Source organism: Epinephelus moara, chromosome 9, assembly GCF_006386435.1.
Source record: "Epinephelus moara isolate mb chromosome 9, YSFRI_EMoa_1.0, whole genome shotgun sequence".
NCBI classification, from domain to species: Eukaryota; Metazoa; Chordata; class Actinopteri; order Perciformes; family Serranidae; genus Epinephelus; species Epinephelus moara.
In genome coordinates, this window is record NC_065514.1 from 25,762,513 (window position 1) to 25,773,787 (window position 11,275).

General features: G+C 39.6%; 1 protein-coding gene across 1 annotated transcript in view; it reads right to left on the reverse strand.

Annotated features, from left to right (window-relative positions):
- Window positions 1–3,283: 3,283 nt before the first annotated feature.
- Window positions 3,284–11,275, reverse strand: part of gsdf (gonadal somatic cell derived factor) — a 10,803-nt gene continuing 2,811 nt past the window's right edge. Inside the window, exons 3-7 of the mRNA XM_050052276.1 lie at window positions 6,272–6,462; window positions 5,561–5,712; window positions 5,355–5,438; window positions 5,133–5,263; window positions 3,284–4,428 (exon numbers count right to left, since the gene is read on the reverse strand). Coding sequence (XP_049908233.1) covers window positions 4,285–4,428; window positions 5,133–5,263; window positions 5,355–5,438; window positions 5,561–5,712; window positions 6,272–6,393 — 633 coding nt within the window. The 5' untranslated portion in view covers window positions 6,394–6,462 and the 3' untranslated portion in view covers window positions 3,284–4,284. The remainder of the gene's footprint in view (window positions 4,429–5,132; window positions 5,264–5,354; window positions 5,439–5,560; window positions 5,713–6,271; window positions 6,463–11,275) is intronic.

The following is an 11,275-nucleotide window of genomic DNA, read 5'->3' on the forward strand; positions in this document are numbered from 1 at the left end:
TCTCAACAGTCAAACACACAAACACAATAAACATGTGACTGAAAAAGGAAAATAAAATGATTTAACATTGCTATAAACACAACCATTAACATATATACATTTTTCATTGAACAGAGAACTTTTCCATCACTTTAGTTTCCGTTGAATCCAGCAGAGCACTGTGTCTTGCAGGTTTTCAGCAAACGTCTCTTTGCGCTCGGCAAAGCCGGATTCATAAACGCCAAGTAATTCGCATCATCAAATAGCCTTCACAACTAAAACAGGAAACAAAATGTTTACGAGTCACATAAATCAACCTGAAGACAAATCATGTATTCTGATCCTAAAACACGCAAAAAAATCGCATCATGAGACAACTAATGTTGACACTGAAAGAATATATAGACTGTATAACTTTCATCCTGCCAGCTAACCAGGTATGATAATGATTGGCAATTTGTATTAATGGTGCAGAGACTCCCCTCTAGAATTTACTTAAACAATGAAAGTATCCATAGTGGATCATTATCAACACAGATATGTGATCTAAATGTTTGGAGCCAATGAAAAAAAGGCAATGAAAATATCTTGTCTATAAGAATCTATCACACACAACAAAAAAAATGAAAGTGGAAAGTTCAACTCTGTGAGACAGCTGCTAGATTTGGTTATTATGGTTATAACACAAGCAAAACTTACACATTCAGATAAGGTTTGACAACCTATCATGTTAGAAACAACCAATATACTGATTGTCAGTGATCGTTGTAGAATATACAGTGGTGGAATGTAACTAAATGCATTTACTCTACCTACTGCACTTCAGCACAAATTTGAGGTACTTGTACTTTAGATGATTATTTCTGTTTTATGACATGTTTCACTTCTCCACTAAACTTCAAAGGGAAACATTGTACCTTTTACATTTATTTGACAGCTATATTTAGTAGTTATGTTATGAATAGCTTATACAATATGACACCCTGTTACAGATTAAAGTGTACAGTGTATACAAGTGTAGCTGAATTGATCAGTCTTTTTTTTGTAAAACATTTAAAAATATGAGGCTTTACTGTTTTTCTTTCTTATTATTTTATTAAAGTAGATTTATTTGTAATATTTATTTTTCATTTTGTGCTTTTGTTGGACTAAATGAGCATCGTCAAGGTGCCACGTGGGCTCTGAGAACTTGTGACATAATCTCTCACTATTTTCTGAAGTTTTACAAATGAAAATGAATTTTGAATTTTGAAAAAATAAAGAAATTACAAAATTAGTAATCATGAGTTGCAGCAACCTTTTATAAGATAGTTCAAAAACAACTAACTGCAAAATTAAAATGCTGCTAACACATTAATACAATACAATAATGTGATGTATAATAGTATAACACTCACAGGGGCCACTTTTCTGCATTGAGTGCTTTTACTTTTAATACTAATTATACTTACAAGTAACATTTCCAATGCAGGAGTAGGCTATTTTTTACAGTGCAGTATTAGTACTTTTATTTAAGTGATAGATCGGAATACTTCCTCCATCACTGAGCTTTTATCCTCCACCTTCTTGGTTGGACTGATTTGGGCTTCTCTGCCAGAAGGTGACCAGGAAAGGAGGACATTTAAGAACATTGTCCCCCAGAACGTCTTCCTGGGTGGCAACCTGCACGCAGAACGACGTCCCCACAGTCCCTGTGCTGAAGTGCGTTGTGACGTCGTATCGGAGGCCACAATTGTCTGCGATTGTCGTGAGGCTGTTGTGTGCAAGAAGCGTGGTGGCAGTGGGGGCAGTGGCTTTGACTTCCAGCATTTCATGTCCAACTTTAGATACATCCACAGGCAGCACCACATAGGCACGAAGAAAGCTCTCTCCAACGGTACACTTGAGCTCTTCAGACCAACAGTATTCCCCGAGGTCTCCTAGGAAGAGAAATGATTTTATGAAGGCTGATACAGCAGATACTATGTGCAACTTGAAACAGTGTCGGATTGACATATAGACATCCTGTGTGATAGGCTACCTGTCTCACTTTAGAATAGAGAGTTTCAAATGTGAGCTTACCTTCTGTGGAATCTGTGAGTCGTATATTATGATTGTCCTGAAGCTGCAGTTTCTTGATGTATGTCATCCCAGTGCACTCCATCAAACAGTCCGTTAGATGTGTCACCGACATATGGCCGGGGACTGGTTTCAGCAACGTTTCCTTCTCTGAACATTCAAATGCCCCTACAGCCAGCAGAAGGGGAGATAGTGCGCCAAAAAACACCCACAAAGAAAAATATCTTGACATTCTGTCCAGTATCAATAAAACATCAGTTGCTGGCAACGTTGAGTTGCTGGCCCAGATCTGGCTGTCTTCTTGTAGAGTAGTTGCTTAGCAGTACTCCTGGATCAATATCTTTCTTGCACAACTTGACAATAAGTTAAGATTCCACTGCAGCCAGGAAAAGATTTACAAAAGCCCCGAGTACATGCACAGCAGCTGAAAACATGAAAAAGAAGTGCGCAGCTTGTTGCTCTTCCCCTGACTGCATCTGATTTCCTGGAGAACAGTGCCAACATTTCTTCCTCTACTATTTTCCTCCCTCTAAACTACAAAAGTAAATGTGTGGCAGACATGTAATCCTGGAAGGCTGGTATGAGGAACGGCTTTGACAGTCATACTAACTCTTTTCCATGAAAAAGGTTTCAAGAAAAAATTACTGAGAGCAAAACAGCTGTTGATTGCAATCATCTTTATTCAAATAATTGTGAGAAAGGCATCAGGAAATTGCTACAAATGATTAAGATGTTACAACAGTGTCATCAGCACAATAAAACATTTTGCATTTGAGCTAGATGTTTTGATTGAGTTGAGGTGATATGTCACTCCGATAAGTAGTAGCTCACTTGTGAAAAATACTCGAGAAAGTGAATGATGAGGTAATTTTGTGAAGTCAGTGGAAGTATACAACAAAATGACAAACTGAGAACTTTTACTTATCATGACAAATGCTCACATGAGAAAAAACAAGAACTCGGCTATTTAAAAAAATGTATATAAAAGCACACAATATGTAAATCAAACAAAATGTAGATAAAAATATAGAATAGACAATAAAATGTGTGTAAAGCAAAAATAAACTACAGGTTAAAAAAACTCAACTGACCATTGTTTGCTTTAAAAGAAATTGTGATTTAAAGCAAACAATGGTCAGTTGTGGCAAAGTGTGGTACTTTGCCCAGTAAAGTAATTTAATTAAAGATCACTTTACTGGGCAAAGTACCACACCACAGCAGAGTACTGAAATATGAAATTTTTCAAGAGAAAGTACTCAGATTTTTCTTGATCTATTTTTTACGCGTTGTTTTATTTATGTTTAAATCCAAATTTGTTAATTACAGTTACAATTTTTGGAGGTTTGCATGGCAGCAATGTCATTTTTCTACCAGTGGAAACATGAAAATGGAACATTGTCAATGGTCTTTTGTGGAAAAGGACAGCACAGAGTGATGTTGTTGTAATACTAAGATTCAGGTGCAGGGAGTTAAGCTGGTGTACACAATCTTCTCCTGTTACTCTGACCTTCAGCATGGTAATCAGTTTACTTTATTCACAATAATCAGATTAGATTTTTATCAGGTAATTTTTGAAATATTTTTTATTTGACCTCAGGTTGAGTTTTGGGATCAAGTTATTTTCTTGCCCTTAAGAGGAAACAGTTGTTTCACAGATCAGTGAGGAGACAACTGGCCTGTGCGAGGATTTGGCTCTGCACCGTCTCACATTTTTTGGAAGGAACACTGAGTAACAGTTAGTAGCTTTAAATAGCACTCTGCACTCATGAGACATATTTAAAGATAAACTGTCTGCCTTTTATTAGACGAGTGTCAGCTGCACTTCACTTCCAGCTCTTAGTGCGACAGAAATGCTTGAATTCAGCTATAAAAAAACATTTTTAAAATTGTTTGTTAACTGTTATCCAAACATAGATTGTAATTTGAGGTCAATTATTATTTTAGTGGTAAAACGGATGACCTGATTTATCTTAAACACACATTATCGATCAGTTTTGTGTTTGGCTGGCTCAGCAGATCTGTGCTGGCACATTCTGGTTAGAAAGGAGAAACAGGAATGCAAACTTAGTTTTTAGGGACACTTTGCTTTGGTTCCCATGCTCAGTGTTGAATACACACTGTGACGATCTAAGATAAGTTTAGTGAGAGAAGATACGCCTGCATATAATGTATTATCCACATCTTCTGTATTTTATGTGTTTGTGTGTGTGCCAGGTGGCTCACATACTCAGGACTATAAAACAAACTTTACTCTGTGCCGGGCTGCTGGAGGGTGCCAGGCCCACAGCCACAGCTGCGGGTCAGCTGCACGGAGGAAATGACCACGGTGCTGAATTCATCCACGTAGAGAACAGGCACCATTTCCTGGGAGGTGGGCTGACAACAGGACACCTGGGGAGAAACAAAGACAGGAGGAGTGACGCATGGCAACACAGTTTGACATTTTTTCTGCATAAAATCCTCAACAAGATGAAACAAAAGAATGATTTGCAATTAATTCTTTTTTTTCTCAAGAAGTGTAAAGTTCAGTGTATTTTAACCAAATTTTAGTGAAATATTAGACATTTATACTGATGGCAAAAAAGAAAATACAATCATTTGACACATGCTTTAGTGGCGGTGTCACATATTTTAACCAGTGATTAGCAAGAAGTAGAAAACAAAACTATAAATCTTTCAAAAATGTTTATCTTAACAGACACATGCCTGCAATAATAATTTAAAAAAATATATGCTTGTGAGATTGCATTAAGATGTTTTTCCACCTTCTGTTTTGATAACACATATCTTCTGCCAAACTGCATTCATTTCTGATTAACCAACTTTTGGAAGTGTCTTGGCTTGTGTTTGGTACATCTGTGTTGGCACAAGGGGGAAAATCACCTTATCTATTGGCAGAACACACCAAGGTGAAGTACGCACTGTTCGTAGCCCCAAGACACTGAAACACTGGCACAGTATTTTATTTTTTATAATTTTTATACAGGATTTTTCCAGGTCACCTTAGCTGGGTGTTTTTGCATTTTGAGAGGAAAACACTATAAAAGCATCAGTGTATGTAAAAATAAATCAGAAATGTAAATTTTAGTTTATACCTGTGAGTCAGCTTCTTGGATGTTGGCATGGGATGATGGACACTGCACAGTGTTCAGATCAGGGTTACAGATTGCACAGTGAACGATGGTAAGGCTGGCAGGATGGATCACCCAGCTGTCCCATCCCAGATCTGGGAAAAGAAAGGACATTACAATACATGCATTACAATATTTCCTGCTGTTGATATGCACACACATGAATACACACACATTGTTGCATACCTTTCATAAAGATCTCAGAAGCCATGGAGCAGCACTCCAGGCTCGTTCCATTTCCAGCATCAGGTGACACAGACACTGCTGGAAGTACACGGACATTGAAAAAACATGTTTGGCTGGGTTTGACTTTGGAAAGGTCACTGAGGATAAAGCTAAGGCTGGAAACGTATGATTTGCAGTGGTTTCTTTGAATTTTGGGCTCCACTTACCTGCAGTGTCCTTAGCTCTGTGAGTGAGGGTCCTGAAGGTCTTCCTCCACTGCTGTCTGACACCGTCCAGCCCACCAACAGGCAGCTGTGGCTCAGCCTGCAAGTTGAGAGCCCTGAGGAGACCCTTCCTCATGGACTGCAATGACCCACACCTGAAAATCATATCACTTATGTCATTTAAACACTGCATAATATTAAAAACAATTAAAGAGAAACAGAAGAAATCCTGGACATTTCACAAAAATAACTGTGTTAAAACTCCAATCAAGACAAAAAATGCATGTTAGTGGCTGCACATGCCACTAAAAACGAACTCTGGATGCACTTTCCAGATGTTTGGCTAAACCAAGTGAGAGAAATCTTGTGTTGAAGGGTGATTGATTACACTGCTGAAGCTCAGACAGAACAGTGCGATACATCTCTGCACAACAACAAAACCAAATGGTCAAAGTGACCCAGAATCCATAATTTTTCTTTGACCCATGTGGAAAGGCCTCAGCACGCATAAATCTCGTGATGTGTGATCTAATACGCAAGTCTACAGCACTGAGGTGAATTTAAAATACAATAATCTCTGTGACCTAACAAGATGCTTCAAAGCTCTTTGGACAATCTTGAAGAAATCAGTTTTCCTGTAGAGAATTGTCCCGACTAACAAAAGCACAACAATATTGGCACACAAAGTGTTGGACAAACATGTTTGATACTGACCTGTGATGGTAAACTGGAGAGTTAGCAGAGGCTGCAGGTTCTTCCCTGGATGGCTGCAAGACAAATGCAATCACCACTGAAGAGCCCAGAAGCATCATCATGACAATGAACGTAAAGGACATGGTGCTTGAGCTTGGCGGTCAATCAGTCGGACTCGCGACGGACTTAAGGCTGTGGTTGGTTCTGTGTGTCTGGTTGGAGGAGGAGATAGGAGTGATCAGACAGTGATGCTGCGCTAGGTATTGTTCTCCAGGGCCTGGGAACCTGGGTTTTTATCTTCCTGTACCCCAGCTTGGCCTTGAGATACTTAACATTGTTGTCATGTCCTCTGTTGTGTGTGAAAAAGTGCAAGGAGGATGATCCAGGAGATGAAAAAAGAGAGGCAAACAGACAGGAATGAGAGGTGGGAGGGAAGTAAAGAAAGAAACGAATGGTATTGTAAGCATACCATATTACAACATGCATTGTTTCAGTTTCTGGCTGCGATTGGTTACACATGTGGTGAATACCAGGATGCACCTAAGAAGACAAAATGACCTAACACATGAAAATGTGTGTCTCTGCTATAATCTACACTGTAAATGAGTTTTATTACTGTATCACAAACAGTTTCTTACTGTATAAACTGTGTGCAGCATCATCAAATTACTAGCTAGCTAAAGTAAGAGACAGTGATTATTAGCTGTGACTAGCAGCTCTCTAGGTTGCTGTGTCAGTTGGTTGGTCCACAAAAGTTTCCTTACCCTTTGGCGGCCACAGTTTTTTCCCTAGGGGTCTGAAATTTGGCAATGAGATCATATGGGTGTATGTGAAAGTGCATGTTTGTGTTCATGCCAATTGGCTAAAAGGGGGGTGGGGGTTCACAGACATGCACAGGATTTTGTGGAAAGATTGGTCATGAGCCAAAGGACAGATGATTAACTGTTCATGCCACCGGATTCACGTAATGTCATCAAACATAAGAGAAAGACACACACACACACACACACCATTTTGCCAGGTCCCCTTTCAAAACTCATGAATCGATTGTCGTAGGGAGGCATCTTTGTACTAGTGACAAGTGTTTGTGAGGGTGTGTGTGTGTGTTTGAATGCATGAACACATGGAGGCATGCATGTTCACAGCTACTGAAAATTCATGCTTGTTCTTAGTCACTTTTAGTCAGACAACAGCAAGAGCCTGTTCTGTTGTGTCATCCTGTCTGTCTGTTAGCCTGGCCAAGTTTTTATGCCTCAGCGCTAGCGGTGCCCTCTCCCTCTCACAGCAGACTTTCCCAAGTAGCCATGAATATCAAATCATAAATCCTCAACAGTGCCACAGGAATTCTTGGTACAAGCTGATACAAGACTTGGCAATGCTTTCCTCTGCAGCTGAAATAAAGATTACGCTCCTTACTGCTGGTCTGCAGCTATATATAATATAAAACTGCTTTTCTTAGCGCATGTATTAATCTGTCAGTGTGCTTAATACCAGTTCAAAACATTAAAGGTCTAGTGTGTAGGGTTTAGTGGCGTCTTTAGTGGCATCTCCTACAGTGAACCAAGCCTGTAGGAGAAGTATAGCGGCTGACGCCAAAACATGAATGGCCCTATCTAAAGCCAGTGTTTAGTTTGTCCATTCAGGGTTACTGTACAACATGGTGGACTCCGTGGGAGAGGACCCACTCTGTCGTAAGTCATAAAATTATCAGCTTTTAAAAGAAAACAGATTAAAAACAAAAACAATTTGGTGTAAAAATAAAAAAAAGGTAAGAATAGGAAAAGAAACACATTTATTGAAGGAAGTCATAGACAGTTCCAAGGATATTAAAGCGCAAGTAAAATCATAAAAGGTTCTTCAATAAAAGTATGTTTTAAGAAGGGACATAAAGGAGATCACTGACTAAAGTGCTGCCCCTGGTACACACTGGACGCGTCGTGCTGCAGAGCGTCAAGAGATGACCACGCAAAGTTATTACTACTTTTACTGAAAGATCTGTACTTCCTCCATCTCTGCATTAGCTTATCATCATGTGTGGAGAGCCCAAAATCAAACTGCATTTAATTCCAGGGGTGTTGAGGCTGGAAATAGGACAGTGGTGTAAAGTGCTACAGGGGTACACGTCCAGGACCATCACCACACGTCTAGCTGTCGCCGGTGTAGGGTTGTACATTTAAATTTTTAATGTTTTTTGGCCTTTAGCCTACCTGATTAGGGGTCCTGAAAGCAAAGGCTCTGTGCCCTTTATTTTTCAGCCAGGCCTCTGGAACAGACAAAAGACCCCTGCCCGTGGATGTACCGACGCGTTCAGTTAGAGGCCAGAGACAGAGCAGGGAGAGACAATGACGAGCATTAAAAGTAATCAGTAAAATAAGAATAGATTTTAAACCCATTTTGAAACATAAAGAGGCTTAAATGGGAGCGATGTGATCACGTCTCTTGGTTCTGGTTAAAAGCCTGGCAGCTGAGTTCAGTACAGTCTGGAGTCGATCAATAGAATTTCTGTTCAGGCAAGTAAAGAAGCTGTTGCAGTAATCCAGGTGTGATAAGATGAAGGCATGATAAGAGGTCTCTGTGTCTTTAAAAGGTAAGATAGAGTGAATTTTTGAAATATTTCTAAGGTAATAAAATCATCATGAAAGTGTCACCCTGACATGTTCGGTTTTAATGGACGGATATTTGGATGCACAGCAGTTCGTAATGAGTGATTCTCTAGCAAGCTACTGCTTTTAAAGAATTTTTTTTTTGCGGAGGACAGATGACAGAGCAGACAGAGAAGGGCATTGCATGCAACAAAATTCCCATAGCTGGCATATGTAGCATACACTGTAACCACTCGGCTACCCAGGCACTGAGGCCACTGTGTTTTTAAGAGGTGTTAATACCCTGACCTACTTTCAGAAAGGGCCTAAGTCACCAAATTATTTGAAACAGTAATAAGTAGTAGAAGTTAGTGAGTAATCATGCTAAGCTTCCAATTCACTTCTGCATGTGGGCTGTAATCAGTTTCTATTTTTACTCCCAGTTTTATATTTTTAGTTTGATATGCAGGGCAGGAATTTCTGCCGGATAAACATGATAACAATATCATTCACCTGCAGTTGTCATTCAAGGACACGATGGGGAGGGAAAGAAATTTACCACAAAGCAATAACGTGTACCACAGGTGATGCTGATATCTGAGAGCCCAGAGCAAATCAGCTTGGCAGCATTGGCAGCGTTGGCACTTGTGTAAGCCAGCGAGGGTCAGAGGCATGCACAGAATGGTATCTTCAAGTCCTCAGGTGCCCTCTCCTCTCTTCAGGGTCACAGCAAACTTTCCCATGTAGCCCAAAATACACACTTTATCTGCTGCAGTGGATATCAAATCATAATTCATCAACAGAGCTGAAGGAATTCTTGGTACATGCTGATACAAGACCTGGCAATACTCTCTTCTGCAGCTAATATAAAGTGATGGGATGAAGTGAGGATTATGTTCATTACTGCAGTTCTGTATCTATATAAAATATATATGTTGGATGCAGACCTGCAGAAAATAAAGCTGCTTTTCTTAGTGCAAGCATTCATTAATTTTACACATGCAATAATAAATTTCCGGCTGCAACAATGTCTCGATGGCTGGTATTTTTTTCACCTCATAATTCTGTGCATGTGTCATCGTGGCAAAATATGGACCTGGTGACAACAGTTGTAGTGGGAACTACCACAGATGCTGTTTTGAGTATTTGGCGTAGTGTTTATAAGTTTGTCTGTTGACACGAGAACATTGCAACTGTGCAAGATGCAGTCATAAAACTTAACAGTTGTGTAGCTGAGATCAAAATTATGACTGAGTTTGAAGATGGTTGTTGATTAATGTTGTCGGGAGCTATTCAACAAAATACCAATAATAAGTATTTAAAAATAGCTCCACCTCAATCAGCTACAGTGAAATGCTGAGTTAGCATCAGTATTAACAATGTAATAATATAGTATATGATGATTTATTAGTCAGTTTTGTGTTTGAGATCTTTTCACTGCAGGACTTTAACTTGTCACGGAGTGATTTCACAGTGTGTTTTTGCTACTTTTACCTAAATGAAGGATGTGAAGGATGTCTTAAGTCACTGTCAAATCATTCGTAACCTTAATGAACTTTGTGTCCTTGGTAACATCACAACTTGGCATCCCAACACAAACATGTATGATGATCTTACGCAAGACGTTCTGCAGGTCTCGACAACACTGTGAAGTTCTCAGGTCTTAAGTTCCTGTCAGGTCTCAACTTCTCAGTGCTGGAACACTCTAGGTAATGACAAACCATAACTCAGCAGAGTCTCAGTGGTGATTTAATGGTTGTTATGGTAGCCACATGCACATGGTCAGTGTTAAATTCAGAGTGGAGTTGGATATTAGAGGTCCAGTGTGTAGGATTTAGGGGAATTTATTGGCAGAAAAACTATGTTTTCATTAGTGTTCAGTCAGCTGAAACAAAGAATAGTTGTGTTTTCTTTGTCTTAGAATGAGCTATTTATAACTGCATTCAGAGCGGGTCCTCTTCCATGTCGTTTCTACAGTAGCCCAGAATGGACAAACCAAACACTGGCTCTAGATAGGGTAGGGCCATTCACGTTTTCACATTGGCCAACATAGTTCTCTTACGTGCTTGGCACACGGGAGAAGTTTCAGTTGGGTGCAATCTGCAACCTCACCACTAGATGGCACTTAGTAGACTATCTTACTATCTTATCTTAATATATAATGATGAAAACTCTGTTGTGGGTGTGTCTGTTCCACGTTTTTCTCCTCACTGACTTGGTCAATCCATGTGAAATTTGGCACAGTGGTAGAGGGTCATGGGAGGATGCGAATGAAGCAATATTACATCAATTGGCTAAAGGGGGGGGCTATAGCAACCAATTGAAATTGCAAACTTTGAATGGGCATATCTCATGACCCGTATGTCGTAGAGACATGAAACTTTGCACAGAGATGCCTCTCCTCATGAGGAACAAATTTGCCTCAACAACCCATAGCTTCTAA